The sequence below is a fragment of the Rhineura floridana genome, chromosome 4 (genome assembly GCF_030035675.1).
Source record: "Rhineura floridana isolate rRhiFlo1 chromosome 4, rRhiFlo1.hap2, whole genome shotgun sequence".
NCBI lineage: Eukaryota > Metazoa > Chordata > Lepidosauria > Squamata > Rhineuridae > Rhineura > Rhineura floridana.
This window is the reverse complement of record NC_084483.1, coordinates 188,880,952-188,900,744: the sequence shown is the minus strand read 5'-3', so window position 1 is coordinate 188,900,744 and position 19,793 is coordinate 188,880,952. Positions and strand designations below refer to the sequence as shown.

General features: G+C 42.8%; 1 protein-coding gene across 6 annotated transcripts in view; it reads right to left on the bottom strand.

Moving 5' to 3' along the window:
• Positions 1–19,793, bottom strand: part of SLC8A1 (solute carrier family 8 member A1) — a 400,022-nt gene that overhangs the window by 47,435 nt on the left and 332,794 nt on the right. For 5 of the 6 annotated variants that reach the window (XM_061625553.1, XM_061625554.1, XM_061625551.1 and 2 more), the window contains exon 4: positions 12,652–12,669. In XM_061625553.1, the coding sequence (XP_061481537.1) occupies positions 12,652–12,669 (18 nt within the window). Of the gene's footprint in view, positions 1–6,228; positions 6,298–10,102; positions 10,118–12,651; positions 12,670–14,969; positions 14,991–19,793 lie in introns of all 6 variants that reach the window. The other variant, XM_061625557.1, reaches the window with a different exon arrangement.

Genomic DNA, 19,793 nt, shown 5'->3' with positions numbered 1-19,793 from the left:
ACCAAATCGATAATAAAGTGGCACATGAGGAAGCACCTTTAATGGCATTTGCTACACACTCAAGAGACATTGTTTTGACTATGTGTATTAGCACAACATAACCACATACTGTATTGCTGCTGCCTAAAAATGTCCTGTGGGGAATCTCTGTAACCTTGTGGTGGCATGGTTGCCTGTAGCTCCAGGCATGTAGCCAGCTGAGCATTACCATGCTCTCATGTGACTGAATCTACACAGCATTGGAAATTCTACATGGGGCATTTTTCAAGCAACAAGTGCCTCACTCAAAGCAAGTTTAGCTTAGTCCAATTTGTCAGGGTTCCTCTGTTTTAAAAGGGCCTCGACAATGTGAAAGTTGGACAGTGAAACAAGCGGATAAGAGAAAAATCAACTCATTTGAAATATGGTGTTGGAGGAGAGCTTTGCGCATACCATGGACTGCAAAAAAGACAAATAATTGGGTGTTAGAACAAATTAAACCAGAACTGTCACTAGAAGCTAGTGATGAAACTGAGGTTATCATACTTTGGACACATCATGAGAAGACATGATTCACTAGAAAAGACTATAATGCTGGGAAAACCAGAAGAGAGTAGAAAATGAGGAAGGCCAAACGAGATGGATTGATTCCATAAAGGCAGCCACGGACCTGAACTTACAAGATCTGAACAGGGTGGTTCATGACAGATGCTCTTGGAGGTAGCTGATTCATAGGGCCACCATAAGTCGCAGTCGACTTGGAGGCACATAACAACAACTAATTGTCAGATTTAAATTTCAAAACTCAGGGGTTTTTTTTCTGGGGGGTGGGGTGGGGACAATATTGCTTGTTTTATGGGGTGCTCTTAATTGTAAGCTACCAATCACATCTCTTGCATTCTATGGAGGATCTCTGGTATTTTGGAATAAGGAACTCGAAAGAAAACAAGCAGTATCCCCTTTTTGAAAAGAGACATCTGGCAGCCCTATTCATGCCTGAGTATGAGTATGCACAGTTCCTCTTGGTAGGAAGGAATTTAATCCTTTGCTCTGTGCCAGCCCCTTGCTTTTCCTTTCCATGCTCATTTTCCTTTTGTTCTCTGGAAGAAGTGAATCTGGAAGGTGCTAATGCAACTTGATTGATGTTTAAAAACAATGGGTTGTAATTTGTTAATTTGAATGCTACCCAAGACAACGATGATGGAGGGGAGGGTGGGTGGAAATAACTGATTTTTGTTTTGCTAGAAGTGCATGCGCCAGATGAGATGCTGTAGCGAGAGACTATGAGAGAAATGCAGAGAAGCTGGATAGTGAGGGCTGGAGTGACTGTGACTCTAGGTGGTTGCGGAGACCAGTGCTTTCCAGAGGGCAGCCTTCTTGCTACCATTGTAATACGCTGGGCACTTGTGTAAGCAGCTCAAGAGCAGGCCAAGGAAAGGATGGAGGAGTTGAAGCAATAGGAAGGTAAAGGGTGACTACGAAATGGGCAAGGAGTCCCAGTGACAGAGGGAGATGACAAAGAAGGGGGAAAGCACCATGGATGATGAGATTTCACTGCCCTGAGAGATGCAGAAGGCAGAGGCTGAGCCAGAGGGTGCAGCAAAGGGTGCACGCAGATCTAGGGGCACCACCAGCTCCACTGGGCAAACTGCCCTCTAGTGGACCCCTCCTCCGTCAGTGGGCCCTGGCGGGCATACCTGGAAGTGGCTAGTTCTACTTACCATTTTAATTTTCCAGAATGTGTTGCTCCAGGGAATTATGGAAGAGTTAAATGCCCCCCAGATAAAAACACACACTATAAGAGTCTTGTAACAATACTCTGCACAACAGACAGAGGGCCCATCCATACCTAACTGCAAAATCTGCGTTTTCCATATTTGGTTGGTGGCCTCGAGATCCATACATGTCTTGTTTGTGGTTGGATTATTGTAAAAACCCAATTATCAAGCATCCATACGTCTGGGCTTTTTTAAAAAAGCAACTAAATTGCTTTATCATTCACCACTCCCCTAACTCCACCCCTTTCCGGTGATTGGTCCATAACAGTTGTTTGCTTTTTGCACACTTTTCCGAAGAGCATAGAATTTTTTAAAAAAATTCCCACACATGTGCAGGTTTGTGGATGTGCTATTGGGTGGGAAGGAGACAAGGGGCTTGGCATATGACAGAGGAACGCCCATGGCCAGCCTATTGCTGGAAAGTCCCCAGCATTGCATCCGAGCTCACGGATGTTAATGTGATTATCGGTTTAGGAAAGCATATCGTTTTTTCAGTGTTATTTCTAGTGCGGATTTGTGAATGTGAAAATCTGTACTAGCTTGGAACTTCATATGGACAACAGTGAATTAATGAGGACACAAAGCTTTAACACTGCATATTATGCAGTCATATGAACGGGCCCAGAGACCCAATTATGTTCAAATAGCAGGGGATGCTGCTTACTGAAGTTGAACCTGATCCAGCAAAGAGACTGAGACCTCATGAAAAGAGTGAAGGAGGATAGCTGGGGACAGGTCACCAGGCCTAGTAGTTCCAGGGTCTGATAAAGAAGCAGGGCCAGTTCTAAAGGGCGGCCAGGTGGGGCACTGGCCCGAGGCCCCATGGAACTAGAGGGGCCCCTCCGCTCCCCTTCCATGATCAGAGGCAAGAGCCGCAGATCACAGGACAGGAGCTTCTGAGCCTCCCGCCATCCCCCCTGCTTCACCTACCTTTCTCTCTGCTGTTTTTTACAGCTGCGCGCAGGGTTGCCATCAATCAAGATGGCGACTGAGGTTTCCCTAAGGGGTTGAATCCTCTGCCGCCATCTTGGTTGATGGCAGCAATGCGCGCATGCATGCCATCAACCAAGATGGTGGCAGAGGATTCAGCCCCTTAGGGAAACCTCGGCTGCCATCTTGATTGATGGCAACCCTGTGCGTGCAGTGCGTGCAGCTGCAAAAAACAGTAGAGAGAAAGGTAGATGAAGCAGGGGGATGGCAGGAGGCTCGGAAGCTCCTGTCCTGTGATCCGTGGCTCCTGCCACAGATCGAGGAAGAGGAGCAGAGGGGCCCAGGGCAGGCTGGAGCCCAAGGGCCCCAGCATGCCTGGGGCCGGCCCTGTAAAGAAGGGTATGTGTATGGTATTTTCATGTTTTACTGATTATGCCAAAGCGCTTACGGCAGCTTAGAAGATCACAAAAGACCCAGGAAAGGGCAATCCCCAAAGAGAGCCTGAGCAAAAGGAGTGTGGTTTTGCCTCTGAGACACAATATAATTTCAGGCATTAGAGAAGATGAAATCTTGGATTTTGGGCACAGGCCAAATACATTCGTTTGCTGCTTTGGGGGCTTGGAACAGGTCTACACACTAAGCTGAACAGAGCTTGCCAGCATGTTCTGAGGCTTGCCAAGTGCTTGACAACCGGGCAGGCAATAAAAATAGGTTTTTCAAGCCCCTGCTTGGCTGCTATTCATGCCTGAAGGGTATGCTCAACTTGGTGGGTTACAAATTGGGCAGATCTGGATTAGAAAGATACCACTCTATTTAAAGAGACAAAAAAAAGTTATAATGTCAGAATCCTCCAAGATGGATGGATGAAAAAGAATGCAGTCAGAACTCCAATCCTATCTCTGATTTCAGAGAAGGCTAAGTGAGTCCTTTGTTTCTATAAAAGGAAGCTCAGGAGCTCAGCTCTTTGTTATATATTCCACATATAATAAATCACTATGCATAAACTACTCCTTTCTAAATTCCCGCCTGATAATCTCCACCACCTTGTTTCTTTCTCAACTTCTTTATGGTCTCACTACTGGCTAAGCACATGTAGATTGCTTTTTACTCCTGGTCTCTTTTCAGTACTGTGTACTTCTTCAATGAATACTGTGCTTGGCTTTGTAGACTCAATCAATCAATCATTTATTACAGTCAATGACCAGCACTATAAAATGTTAAAACAGTAAAACAATAAAACATATCAGTATTATGCAGAGAAGGAAACAAGCGGCAGCAGCCTAACATAACTTTTGGCTAATCGGGGGCCACACCCATGGCAGGTAAAGAAGATGGCGGAGGTGCAACAGCTACGGATGAGGGAGCTCCACCACTGATGGCTTTTATGGGGTAATTTTCTATATAAATTCCCCTTGCTGGAGGCTACAACATATTGGAAATACGGGGCAGCCTCCTCCCTCTTTATGCCGTCTCCCTTGTACCTGACCGGGATGCAGCTTGGTGCTTACATCCGCACCAGGCCGCCGCCGCCGCTACCTTCATAAGAACATAAGAAGAGCCTGCTGGATCAGGCCAGTGGCCCATCTAGTCCAGCATCCTGTTCTCACAGTGGCCAACCAGGTGCCTGGGGGAAGCCCGCAAGCAGGACCCGAGTGCAAGAACACTCTCCCCTCCTGAGGCTTCCGGCAACTGGTTTTCAGAAGCATGCTGCCTCTGACTAGGGTGGCAGAGCACAGCCATCATGGCTAGTAGCCATTGATAGCCCTGTCCTCCATGAATTTGTCTAATCTTCTTTTAAAGCCATCCAAGCTGGTGGCCATTACTGCATCTTGTGGGAGCAAATTCCATAGTTTAACTATGCGCTGAGTAAAGAAGTACTTCCTTTTGTCTGTCCTGAATCTTCCAACATTCAGCATTGAGCCAGGCTGAAGCTGGTGCTGGGGCCTTTTGGCGGGTCTGGTGCCGTGGCCTGTCCCTGGGAACACCGCACTGTTGCGATGATATATCGGTGAATGCTGAGGGTGGGGGAACGCCCCTGCAGCCGCCGCTATCTTACCATCTGACCTCTGTCTGCTTGCCCTTAATATCGGCCGTGTTTACATCTTAGTGCCTTTGTTTTTGGCTTCTGACGAGAACTTCCCTGTTAGTCGCGACTTTAAGGGGTTTGTTTGCCGCGCCCCACCCGCCACTGAATGTACTGGACGCTGGATGCTGAGATCAAGAGGGGGTGTTGTTTTTCAGTCTTGCATATGGACTATCACCCACACCGGTCTTTGTGCTAGGGTGGGAAGACTCACATCAGGAGTTTCCATCTGAAGGCGCACTTTTTGGACTATACAGACGAGAAGCCTTATTGTAACGGAGTAACTGAGTTAGTCTCTATGTTATTGTTTAGCTTTCTTGCTTTGTGTTTTGGTGTTTTTGATGTTTTATGTTTTTTGCTTTGTACGTCGCTGAGAGTGGCTGGGTAGCCAGCCAGATGAGCGACTAAGAAATCGAATAAACAAACAAACAAATAAATAAATAATATGGTACTAATGATGTTGAATTAAGACATCAGTGGCCCATCCGATATTAACTGTTATTGTTATTTGCTGTCATCACTCTCCTGCAGGTAACAGCCAAAGCACAAACTCTTGCCACCTTGGCTGTCACCTGCTGGTTCCTATTGGAGAGTAAATATTCTAAATAAAATGTGTCAGACTTCCCTGGGATTTTTTGGAGAATTGGGTAGATAAGATCGAATCGGGAGTCTCGATAAAACGGACAATACAGCAATACATGTGCAGCGGTTTCCACACTTCCTGTATCACAGGGGCATGAACGCTCCTGTACTGGCACCTTGCTAAATCTACCTTCTAAAAGCGCAGAAGGTAAGACATTAAGTCTAGCAAGTGTGAAAGCTTTTCTGTGCTTAGCAGTTGACAAATTTCTCATATAATTTCTATAGCTTTGTAGATTTTTCATCCCCCGGTGTGCTCTGTCTCCCCGTCCCCCCTGTCACTGTCCCTCTACTGCTTTAATGAGGGAGGCGAGAGCATCTCAAGCGGCCAGCCGCAGCCATGCAACATCACTTCTGGCCCACTCATGTTTACATCTAGTTGTGCCAGGAGTGCTGCTGTGCAGAGGCCAGCGCCAGCAACTGCCAGCCTCTCACACAATTTCTTCACTATCCAATGGCAGAGCTTCCAAGGGAGGAGTTCGTCTGACGATAGCAGGGATAATGAACCAAGTCTTTTTGTCAGCTTTTATTTTCCCGCCAGCTCTCTTGGGTTAAAATGTTGAGGTTCATAATGATTTCCTTTAACTTAAGACTGGACAAAGATCTTACTCAGCCTGGCAGGCTTTGGTGAAGCAAGCAGGGCCAGTCCTTCCATAAGGCACTGTGAGTTGCTATTAAAAAGCAGTGATTTATCAGTTGATTTGTGACCTTATTTGTAATTGGAACCCCCAGATCCTCTCTCTGTACCAATGTATATAAAGTTCAAAGCTATTGGTTATATAGTATCTGTGGAACGGGGATCCTAGTAAAACAGAATACCTTGAATGTTGATTACAGTAGAAGGAAAGGGATGGTCTCTAGCATGAACCTTCCTGAAGACAGGTTGGCCTAGCAAAATGATTGGCAAAAAGTAAAGATCAGTGGATTGGACTGGGTTTTGGTGGTGGATTTAACACTTGGTATAGTTAGATTTTGTTAGATGTGAGGAATCTATTTGGTGAACTGCAACGTCTACTTCATGTGAGGTTATTACTATTATAAATTCCCACAGCAAACTCTAGAAGCACTGCCTTCTTGCATTTATGAGAATAAACAGGGCCATGAATGAGGTCCCAGCCTATTCAAGCGCTTCAGAAGATTAGTCATTTTTCAAATGTTGGCCTCCTAATGAAAATCAATTTCTAATTGCAATTTTGCAGCTTCTGTCCAGCTTAGATTTTAAGGAGAAAAATGATTACAAGGAATAGAAAATTGTATATTTTTATCATTTTCTTTTTTCCTATGCAGTTCCAATCAGTTCCTCTGGTTTCCTCAGAGCCATGGCTATGCTGTACATGTTTCTCAAAGAAATTAACAGAGTGACTAGAAAAACATGGAATGTTCCTTTAGCCTCATGGTAAAGGGTTGCATCGGACAACCTGGTGAATGCTGATGGAGAACCATGAAGTAATTAGAGAATAACAGAACTTCATTGAGTTCTGGCAACTCTTTCACCAGACATAAAGATACTATAAAAGACCCTTCTTTGGTAGGTGTGCTTGATAAAGCTATTATTGATATGGTGTCCTTACTCAATGTCAAAGACACCCATAAGAGATTAGAACAGGGAAATTTATTTTTAAATTATGAAGGGAAAGCTGCTTTGCAAAAGTCCTGTGGCTGGCATAGGGGGCATAGTTTACTATATAAAGAAATTGTGATATTTCTCTATAGCATTTACAAGGTATTAAGAACACATTTCTGTGCACACTTACCTAGGAGTAAGCCTCACTGAATACAGTGGAACTCAGTTATGAGTAAATATGAATAGGATTGCCTTGTACAAGTCTAAAATAATTTTGTTTATAAAAACATGGTTTCCTTACAGACTACTGAAAAATTAGATCCTGCTTTTGTGAAAGAAGTGGCTGGTAAATCTATTAAGTATTCATTTCTTAAAAACAATTATCTAAATGGCCAAGTGAATTTTCAGTGCAAGAGTTCTTCATACTCTCTCTCTCTCTCTCTCACACACACACACAGAAGGAAGTCTTTTTACCAGAAATTTTAGCAAAGGGAGGTTATATATTTGTAGATTATGCTTATGCCATCTATGTCTATAATGGACATTGTTCAAACTAATTACTTGGTACTATAGATGAGTAAAATCCCTCTGTCTTGTTTTGGAAGGAGTTCTTCAAAAATGAGCTAAACTAGTTGGGATTTGGATTGTGCCCAAAGCTGTTTAATTACTGTATATTCCGGCGTATAAGACGACTGGGCGTATAAGACGACCCCCAACTTTTCCAGTTAAAATATAGAGTTTGCCCAAGTTCTCCCCAGGAGCCTTTTGTGGCTTCTCCCTCCTGTATCTGGCCATTTCGAGTCAATTTCATCTCAGGCTCTGCAGAGGCTTCCCTCCTCACAGCAGTAACTCCGTTTTGAGTCAATTTCATCTCAGGCTCTGCCCTAACTTCTTGAGCCTCGCTGCGTTGCCTTCCTCGCAGCGACGGTCTCTCTGGATGGCGGCTGCGACTGCTTCCACTCCCGCTGCAGCTTTTTTTTTTACTTAATTTTCCCGCTCTTTTTTTAGCACCCGGCGTATAAGACGACCCCCGACTTTTGAAAAGATTTTCCTGGGTTAAAAAGTCGTCTTATACGCCAGAATATACGGTAAGTGTTTTTCCTCATTCTGAACTTCAGGCCTTGTACTCCTGGTTATGTCACTGGAAAAAATGATAAGGCCCAGAGGCCTCCTGAACCCAATAGAGAGCCCTCATCTCCACCTCCCTTACCCAAAACTTATTTTCTGGCAGCAATGACAGTACAAAGCAGAGACCTGATGCTTCTCGGGCTTTCATTAGACTGTTAGTTAACAGGAGCTTCCCAGCACACAGATCCTTGGGAACTGTAGTCTGCCAGAGTTTCTATGAACCTTTGTGCTAAAAAGCTTTAGGCCTAATCTGAGGCTCTCAGTACTCCACTCTGCACTGCTGCTGGAAGAAGCAAAACAGGAGGCCAAACCCCAAAATAAAAATATCTGTTTTAAATAACAGTCCTAACTGAACAATGAAATGCCCACTGTGTTTTGGTTGATGACAACCTTCCTCAGAGTCACAAGACCATGGTTCCACTGCCAAGACATCACTTCTGTGTGCCATCAACTGAAATGAATTGGGCATTTTATTAGAACTATTATTATTTGATGAATGTATTTTTCAACACCGTTTTGAGACTTTTAGAACATAAGAAGAGCCTGCTGGATCAGACAGTGGCCCATCTAGTCCAGCATCCTGTTCTCACAGTGGCCAACCAGGTGCCTGGGGGAAGCCCGCAAGCAGGACCCGAGTGCAAGAACACTCTCCCCTCCTGAGGATTCCGGCAACTGGTTTTCAGAAGCATGCTGCCTCTGACTAGGGTGGCAGAGTACAGCCATCATGGCTAGTAGCCATTGATAGCCCTGTCCTCCATGAATTTGTCTAATCTTCTTTTAAAGCCATCCAAGCTGGTGGCCATTACTGCGTCTTGTGAGAGCAAATTCCATAGTTTAACTATGCGCTGAGTAAAGAAGTACTTCCTTTTGTCTGTCCTGAATCTTCCAACATTCAGCTTAGGAGTATTTTACAATTAAATCTGTGGCAAGTTGTGGTGGGTAGATACTCTGGGGGGGGGGATGATGATAATGAGGCCTAGGGCCAGCGGGTGGCCAGGTTGTGTACTGGCCAAGGGCCTCTGTGGCTGAGAGGGAGCCAAACTCCCAGGCAACAACCCTCCACTGCCAGCATGGACTGGCTGTACCACTTCCTGTGTCACAGCAGCACCATTTCCCATGTTGCTGCATCGGCACACTGTGTGTGAATACTTGCCATAACCTAAAATGGCAGCAGGCGCATCAACACATTTCCCATGTTGCTGCATCGGCACACTGTGTGTGAATACTTGCCATAACCTAAAATGGCAGCAGGCGCATCAACACATGCTTGCCACCATCTTGGGTGATAGCAGGTGTGCACACACAGCATGCTAACACATGGACAAGGCCAGGTCTATTTAAGAACCTAGTGGTAGTGCTGCAGCCAAGGGCCTGCTGCAGTCTGGTGCCAGCCCTGGTGATAATGAGTGAGTGGGTGGGTGGGGGAGAATAATGAGGGAAGAGATTTGGATGACTTACAGTGTAATCCTAAACACGTCTATTCAGAAGTAAATCCTATTTAATTCAATGGGGCTTCCTCCCAGGTAACTGGGGTTAGTATTGCAACCTTAATGCTTACAATTCTTCTGGCTTTTTTTTCAGGAGCTAAAATGCCATGCAAAGACAGCTAAAGATAACTTGGCACAGAGGCCCTTGAAAGTGTCTTGGAAACTTCAGCCTAAGATGATTTTGATCTATGATGATGTCCCTTGGCTTTTATGACAGGAGCCATGTTGCCAACAGAGCCACTTAAAGCAGAGCTACTTAAAGAGTGCAAAAGAATCTTAAACCCACAGTCGCCCTCAGATCTCTTGAGCTTTGTATTATGCCTTCAAATTGTTTCCAGTGAATCACTGGGATTATTTTTTTTTAGTATTAACTTGTTATCCTAAAATATGTGATGTTAAGTGTATTTAAATAAAATGTCACACCACTTCATCAAACTTTTTGTACACACTCGTTACTTAGTATGTGGGTTTAGTGTTAATCTTAGTGTATGTGAAAGAGATCAAAATATCTTACCATTCAAACGTTTCCCTTGATTACAAAAGCAAAAACAAGAAGAAGCCAAGATGTTAGCAAATACCATTGTCTTCAAATACATCTTTTGATCCAAGTTGTGTTCATTGTTGCTGAATGTTTTATGATAGCTCTGCATTACTGATCTGCAAAAACTGCTTTTCAGACTTTTTAGCTCCGGCTCTTCTCCTGGTCCAGGGGCTTAAAATGTGCAGGTACTGTGCATTGCCCTCGGGTTTCTTTGCAATGTTACAGAGCTTCTTGGGCTGCCACTCTTGCTTTTAGTTCACCGATTCCTAAAAATATTGCTTCTCCATGCACAGGGCCAGCTCCAGAGGGCGGCCAGGTCAGGCGCTGGCTGAGGGCCCCTGAAGGGCCCCTCCTTAGGGTGGGTGGGTAGCGCTCCCTTCCGCAATCTGCAGCAGCATTGGCTCCCGACCCTGCCGTGGATCGCAGACAGGGAGCTCCCAGGCACCCCCCTACTACTGCGCAGGCCCGCGACACCCATTTGCACACCCCACCTACCTTTCCCTTGAAGTAAATGCTGGCTGCATTGTGCACATAGTATGCATGCATGCCATCAACCAAGATGGCAGTGGAGGCATCAGCCCCATAGAGAAGCCTCGGCTGCCATCTTGGTTGATGGGAGGCATGTGACACAGCACAGCCAACATTCACTTCAAGAGAAAGGTAGGTGGGGTGTGCGGGCAGGTGCCGGGGCCCGGGGCAGACTGGTGCCCAAGGGCCCCGGCATGCCTGGTGCCAGCCCTGTCCATGCAATGGCTTCGGTAATTTGTGCAGTCAAGCTGGCTGTGCACTTTTGAGAAAGGATTTGGAGATTTTTTTAAACTCACCCACATCTCTTCTGCTGCTTGAGCTCCATTCTGATCCTCCAACCAGCTACACAGCCTTCTCTCTATTCCATAACTTGCCTTAAGATTATCCCATTATTTTTTAAAAAAGCCATTTGAAACCAATATAGGTGGAAAGGCAAAATACAAATGGAAAGAATTGTTAAATACCAAGAACAAAAAGGAGCAGTTCTTTGTGGAACTGCTTCCATGCAATCCCCAATCAAATTAATGGAAATTAGTGATAAAAAAAGGAATGAGAAGGGTGTATGATTTAAATGGTACAAGTGCAGGAAATGTCCCTGGTGGATTGTGTCCAGTTTCCTTCTAGTGTGATGGGTCTGCCTTTCTTTTGTCACAGAAAGTGAAAAGAAATTTCGCCTGTTCACTACATTAATGCAACTATAAACCTTCGATTGGCTGGAAAAGGAGTACCCCCTGCCCCCAAATAATAGCATTTGGCTTTATGACAATATTGGAAGTCCATCTCTCACTGTATTCTTATTTGAATATGTGCGTTGGATGAATGGGTAACCATTCTGTGGAGTGATATTTAAGAGAGGGTAAAATACATAATAAATAAATAAATAATAAATAAATAATACCATATTATTTAAAGTATGATCGGTGTGATGGACAACTAACCAAAATTAGCTATTTACAGAAAACAGCTTTGAGCAGCATCAGAAGTGATGTTGCCTAACTTGTTGAGTCACTGGCCTGGTTTGAACATAATTCTAAGCCATGGTTTATAAAACCTGATCATCTGAATATGGCCAAGCAGCTAAATGATGGTTTATTATGAACAAACCATGCTCATAATCCATGGTTTGCTGTTGGTTTATAAACATTGGTTAATGTGCAAACCTGGCCAATGTGAATATACACAAGATTTAGCTAATCATGAGTCACATACCCAGCAACCTGTAATGTACATGACCCTCTTAGGAAGGAGGTTCATCTCTCTTTCTCGGCACAGAGAGAAATGTGAGTTACATGTACCTCGCAGAAACATAGAGAGAGGTGATAGTACTGAGCAAAACTGCCAAATCCCAAGCAAATAAGACACCTACAGCAGGATACAAATATGTTCAAGTTCAAACTATATTTTGCAATATCCCTGACACTTTCTAAACAAACCCTGGTTCCTGTGAATTTCATGCTTATACTTGCATGCTCCTTGTCTGTTGGCTTATCTGCTTTGAGTATGTCTGGTTCCATTAAAGTTGCCTTCAAAGAGGCTTGGGCCATGATACTGTACCCCTAAGGAGAAGGAAAACCACCCATGTTCCCAATAGAATTAGTTAAACTTTCTTAAGACACCTGCTGGATAAGACCAAAGACCTGTTTAGTTCAGCACCCTGTTTCTCACAGTGGCCAACCAGATGCCTCTGAAAAGTACTCAAACACGATAGGCAACAGTCCCCTCTTGCAGGTGTCCCATGGCCCAATACCCATTGGGTTGGGCAGCAGATCATGTCTTCAGAGGCATACTGCCTTGAGGTACTTCATAGCCATCAACTAATAGCCATTGATAGCCTTCTGAATCTTAAGTATCAAATGGTATATGATGGCACTAATATTTGCTATGTCTGTGTTAATATATCTTAAGTGGAAAGCAAAATAGCAGTAGAATAACCTAATCTTTAACATGGAAACACACAATTGGAAGGGAGAAAAAAGATAATGAAAAATCCATACCTGTGATTGTGAAGCCACCTAAAGGAAAGGCAAAACAAAGAGAGAAAGAAAGGAAGCAAATTAAAATCTATTTTGCTGCACTCTTCATGCTATTTATCTAATTCAAGATTCCACTAATGTTGAATGAAACAGTTTCCTTACAAAAATATGCATCCAAATGGAGCAGGTGAGAATGCCAAATGTCAATAAAAGGTAGAAAGTTTCAAAAAGCCCATACTTGGTCGAAACATTTTGTTCCTTGTTAAGGCTAAGATTAGATTTTACAAAAATGGTAGGCCTCTATCCTTGTCTATTACTACCCTGATAACTTTTAATATTACAAAATATGTGACATGACATTACTGGTGTGATGTTCCCAATCCCTGCCCACAACTCCACTTCATTGGCTGTTGCTTGTGGGTGGTAAGATCGCGACACAATGCTATAATAAAATGTTTTGTTTTGCTTGATCCTTCTGGGGGGGCGATAGGATGAGGAGAGACTCTGGTCTCCTGTTCTCGTGACTGCTATGTGTCACTATAGTGTCTAGTTACCAGAAAACTCCTCAAGTATATGTTGTATTTGGAAAATTCTTACTTTTTAAATCTTGGTTTTAAAAGCTCATGGAGAAGGCATTGGATAGAGTACATATTTTGAACCCAGAATGTCTCAGCTTCAGTTTCTAACTTCTCTAGGTAGGTAGCAGTGCTGGGAAAATCCCAAGATCGTGGAATATCAGGAGATGGGGCTTCCCAATGCTCTGACTCAGTATTAGGCAGCTTCCTGATTGCTATTTTGAAACACCCACTCCAACACTAAATATGCCTTCTAATTTCAGCCTCAACTATCTTTCTATGTGCAGAAATAGTATACTATACTCTAAGTGGTTTCTGTTACATATTCTATTTTTCCCTTAAACACTATGCCGAACTTCCTAAATTCCTTGAACACTCAGTTGTCATGGTGCCCATTCAAATGAATGAAGCAGCTCCTTTTGGGAATGGTATGTGTAGATGAGCTCTACATTCTTTGTATTCTATTAGGGCAGCTTTTCCCAACTAGTGGGCCACCAGGTGTTGTTGGACCACAACTCCCATCAGCCTCAGCCAGCATTGCCAATGGTCAGGAATGATGGGAATTGTGGTCCAACAACATCTGGTGGCCCACTAGTTGGGAAACGCTATATTAGGGGTATGAGTAAGTGACTTAATTCCAATACAGTCCAGAAATTGGCTACCTAGGTACTAACTTGACTCCACAGAATAGACCTCATGATTGCAGTAAGGTTGTGCATTGTGTAAGATTCAATTTACTGAATAGGATTAGGTCTCCAAATGTATCTTGGGTTTATCTTTTGAATGTCCCACCACTGTAATTTGGCAATTCATTAAGAGGGACTCAGTCTAATGGGAATCTCTCCTGTATGAACCCACTTGGGGTTGAATGGGAATACCTGAGGGCTCTTGTGCAACGTCCATTCATTTCAAGTGAACCCAGGGACTGCCTGTATGTTAAAAACAAATGTGTGCTTCAAAGACTCAGTGCCACTTTTTAAAATAAGAAGCTGCTTCAGGAAAAGGAGATTTAGAATGGAAAATTGATGGAAGGAGGGAATACGTAACCTGTACCTGGTTCACAATTTTTCTGTTCCAAATCACATCCCCTAACAAGATTTCAGTTTCATCTGTAAGTTTTGTCTTTACTCTAGCAAACATTGGAATCTCTTGTTTAGAATCTCATTTGCAAAAACAAAAAACCCAGTGACCATTTTCACGTGAGTTGCTTCTGTAATGAGCTGCAGTATATTCTCTTAACTGATCCAGAAATGACTTTCTGTCAACAGGCATATGAAAATCAATGTTTTCTCTAAGATGAAAGGATGTTTAAAGGGGACCTATTGTGCCATTCTGCAAAGCAGAAGTTAAACAAAAATAGATCTCTACTCTTTCTCAATGTATCAGAAGAAACATTAGATAAAATTTGAATCTTGGCCTGATAAATCTGTGCTTCTGCCAAAGGCTTTCTGGAGATGAGATGTTTCAACCAATTACCATATAATTGACCTAAGATGCCTCCTGGTTTCCCATCAGATCTTTAATACTTGATTTCAGTCTAAGGGGACACTGAGTCCAAGGGACCACTTCAAAGCCAGTAGATACAGAGAATAGATTTAAGTAAAAAACATAACATTAATTATTTTCATTTAATTAAATCACATTATTAATCCTTAAAAATAAAAAGAACTATCCGAGAGTACCACAAAATAAAAAAGACAAACAATCAACTTACATAAAATACATCGATTGACTGGAAAAATGGAAAAGAAATGGAGTGCTTACCAAGCTCATTCAACAACAGGGCTGTGGAGAAGACACAGTGGGACAAACACAGAAGAAGAAGAAGAAGAAGAAAAGATAATGAGCAATGAAATTAAAGGGAACATCCACAGAAAGGTTCCAGATCCAGAAGGCCAGAAAATGTAGATCTGTAAAGCTGCAGGACATCATTACTACAAAGGAAAAGAGCATGAAAAATAATGGAAAAGAGACATGTTTCATGGGGATGGGCTGTGAAATTGTGGAGAAATATTAAATACAATGTTATTTAATATATATGGTGTGACAAATATTTAAAAGTTCATTCCATGCCCCCAACATTTATATTCTACTCCTTTGATCTATATTCGGACCTTAATTTTGTATCAATTACAGCTCTGAGGAAAGAATATGTTCCATTGGATACCTGTGAGTTTGCTTCATTCTTTGCTTTTTTAAAAAAAGCCACAACTTCTTTAAGCCATTTTTATATATAAAATTGTAACACAGGAAGGATGTTTTCTCCATATAGTTTTCTCATATCTATTCACAGATGTGAGTTGTGGGTCTGAAAATGTTGAAGACTACTGTTGTAAAGATATAACCTTCTGTGCAATTATATAGTTCAGAGGGTTAATATGTAAAGTCCCTGTATGAATTGGAGCCTTTGAGACCCCCCCCCAACAGTGTCCACTTGTCCCACGAGAAAAGTCACTACCAATTTGGAGAACCTTTGGGAATGGCTACTGATATAGCAAAAGGAGCTACAATTGGGAAAAATTGGGAATGCCCCAAAGTGTGAGCTGAAGCCCACAGGAGCATCCCCATGAAAAGGTTAAGCTAGAGGACTGTCATGAGGCAACAGTGTCCTGATGGTGATGGGGAGTTCACCCTTAGAACCAAAAGGGTCCTGGTGACACCTACAAGTCTAATGAATGCATTACAATTTGCACTACTCCTGATGTGTGAAAATCAGCTCTGGGTGTAAATATGCTAGTTTAACTATCATTACTTTCAGTCACACCGACATCTTGGTTACTGTTTCTGTGAAGAGGCTATGGATCTCTAGCTAGGAATTTGTTCTCAGTACCTTCAATAAAAAATCTATTTCCAGAGCTTCCGGGGGAAGTCACAAGAGTAACAAGACTTTCAAGCAAGCTTACATTTGTATCAAGGGTGTGAAATAAACAATTGCAAGCATTTGGGTACTCAGATTTGTCTTGTGCTCTGTGGTAAGCTGGTCAGAGAAAACAGGAGGACATAATATGCTCTAATGTTCCTGAAAGAATCCCTGGAGGAAAAGCAGACGTGTTAAAAAAAAGCCTTCCAAAACAGGTTGCTTAGTTGACTTGTGACGTATTCAATCCAAGGGCTTTCATTCCAGTTTGCAGGGATATCCACTTGTGTACAAAGATGCTATTCTATGGCTAAAGACAGACTATAGTTTTTAAAAGAGATGAAAGTGGTCTGAGAGAGTCTTTTGTTTCCTGTAGCACACAGCATGCTGGCTGGGACTGACAGGATTTGTAGTTATTGGGAGTATACCAGTGTGGCAAAGGCTGGGCTACACATATATTTCTTTTGTCTCAGAGTTACCTCTAGTCAAAGAGGTGGTGTGAGGGCTGCCTCATTCTTCATTTTAACTTTTTACACATTTTAAGCTGCTGAGGGCAGCTCTATGGCCACACAGTAAAAAAATTCCTTTTATTTTAATATGCTTCTAGGAAATTATTTTATTATTTATTTATTTATTTATTATATTTATACCCCGCCTTTCTTTTCATGATAGAAACCCAAGGCGGCTTACATATGGTTCCCAGGCGGTCTCCCATCCAGGCACTAACCAGTGCTGGCCTCATATGCCTTCAGACCATAGCCTGAGACTATGACCAACATAACCTGTAGTCCCTTCCTGGGGAATTGTATAGAAAAAGTTGGCCCTGTGGGCCAATCTGGAACCACCAGGTGGTCCAATTTGGCCCCTGAGACCATTTCTCTAAACCACACCCACCTGTCAACTTGTGATTTCAGCTGATCAGCTGGAGGGCAGGGTTTGATTCTGCATCAGCTGATGATTGGGATTTTTAAATTCTGTTCAGGGGTGGATTCCCCCCCCCCAAATAATCCACCAATAAATAGGATGAAACTGCTAGTTTAGGGAAAAAACAAAACCAGGCGAGGAATGGAAATACAGTGATATGTCCATCCCTATTTCAGTAAATGTCAAGAGACACCTGTGTGAACATCCTTCCATTATGAAACATATGTACCTTCTTACACAAAGGTGGATCTCTGTGTGTGGGCATGGGATAGTCATATTAGATGCAGGCCTAAGAGGCTGCAAGCTTTCAAAAAAGGTTGGACTGAGTGAACCAGTTACTATCTTCCAGTTCTACTATTCTAGGCGTTATTCGACGCTTCCTATATTGCACTGCATGAGTAGAAGAAAGGGAAGTTGACATCTCTGCTCCAGTTAAGATACATATAATGAAGTATCATAGAGTAACTCACAGTACTTCAGACAGCCTTTCAGACTCTGTTTAAGGAGATTTACTCCACAGTTTGAGATCTACTGCAATACTCCTGAATTTTCAGCATCAGTGGTTCCTTTTACCCTAGAAATGTGAAACTGTTACAATTGCAAGCTCAGCTGGTCTCATTTTGGGGTGTGTACCCAGTTTTTGGCTATAATACATTGTAGGGCCATATATAGCGAATCATTTTTCTTTTGCAAAAGCAAAACAATTTCACTTAACTTCTGTTTGTTCAAAGTCTGGATTTTTAAGGAGGGGCAAGAGAGGGTAAAATACATCTGGCTAATTTTGAGAAAGTTTTCTTTTGTTATTTATTTATTATTTGATTTATACCCCACCCTTCCTCCCAGCAGGAGCCTGTATTATGTGACTTGGAGACAAGAGCTGTATAAATGAAAGGGTTTTGTTGCATTTATGTTGAAGTACTGGCTCACAGATCATGGTCTTGTCAATTTTATTAATCATCTTTTGCTTATATTACCTACAGCTTTAGTGGGTTGAAAAACAGAGGTTTTTCCTGCTATAGTGGCACCAGGCTTTTGCACAAAAAGGGAATGTTCTGGGTCACTCAAGTGAATGTGTTTACACTGTGGTCATGTTAAAGTTAAACAGATTTCTTTGGATGAGCTTAATTAGCCTGCTTCTTCTTATGCTGGAGATCAGCGTGTACACCATATGTGTACTGGTGTTGTATCATGTAATGCATTAAGTGGATATGGACAAATGTGCAAGTATTTCTTCACATGCATGGGTTCCAAGAAACTGTAGGTGGCCCTAGCTCCTAGCCATGCACACACAGAATGAAATGCATCTGCCTTATACGCTACAGAGTACACTTTGTGTGTATTCAGAGTGTATTCACCAAATCTGTACTCTGGCTGGTATGCACATTATCCAACCCAGTACTTCTTTGCCAGAAGGACAAAAGCCTTCTTAAGGTTGTGCTTTCAACCAGAATTTTCTCTTTATTGTTGAGCACTAGAAACAGAAAACCACAGAAAATTGTCCTTCAAGGAACACTTAAGATGGGGCAGAAGAATCCTCTGCTGACACCATTCCTATCCTCCTATACTGTAGTGTAGAGGACATTGCATTTCCTCTCTACAGACAGGCAGGGGAATCATACTGACTGGGAATAGATTCCAGTCTGGGCCAAGACCAGATGCAATGTGAAAGTGACAATTCGGATAAAAACCGTACTAGCGTCTTTCAGGGGACTGGGGTTGATATGCAACCCCTTCCCCCATTCTTCCCTATTTGTGCCTTTTTTCTGCATCAAGAGCAGGGCCAACTCCATGTGTGAGGGGCATCTTGGCAAAGTGCCTCTGGTGGGCCTTCTCCTGCATCAGTGGGTTTACTGGGCAACAATGATGGTGGGATGCAATGGAAAGAAGCAGCAGCCATTAGGTGGTTGGTTCAAGCTACCATGTACATTTCCTACAATGCCCCAGAATGAAGATACATTGGGGACACTGGCGGAAATTGAAATGGCGGCTAGACCTTCCCATTTAGCACCTGCTATAAGCACTGGACTGGATTTTTTTAAAAGGACGGCATAGGTAGGCATTGGTGGTGGGCCCTGTGATCCTGGCAGCTACCCAAGGATGTTGGGTATTGATGCCGACCCTGATCAAGAGATGCAAAATTCTGACCCACCTCACTCAGGCAGTTGTGTGCTTTTTTAATTAGTTGAGCTATCTGACAATGCCAAAAGGTAACAGCTTATTTCCCATTGGGTTTTTGCTTTTATGTGGATTCTACCTCCATTAAGAATCTTAAAAGCACGACCCAGATCTTCATTGCTCTGGTCTTCCTTTCCTTTTCCCTTTAATCTGCCAGAATCAGCACCATCACCCAATCAGTATGTCTGTTTTCCTTCAATTATACTTGTTAAATTGGCTTTCCCTTGTTTAATGGTGGCTCATAAGAACATCCAACCACTGTTCACCTTAACCAGCCAGAGGTGGACACTGCCTCTGTAAATTGTACATAATCACAGCTGGAAAAGGCCAGAAAAGGCCCCCAAGTCAACTGCAGTATTGAGCTACTATTACTTGATCAAAACAGGATGATTCAAGGTTTGTGGAAGCATCACCCAAGAAAATTTGGCTAATGTCCACATTAATTGGATAAATTCTCAAGTGCAATGAATCTTGACCCATTTCAAAATTTATCTAGGCTTGCACTGTGCGATCAACAGTTATCTAAATACTCTGTGTTTTACAGTTCCTTTACCCTGCCTGTATGGCATATTCATCCTATACTGCCTTATTCTGCTGCCTGGCAATTCTGTTAATATATTCTGGGCATCATA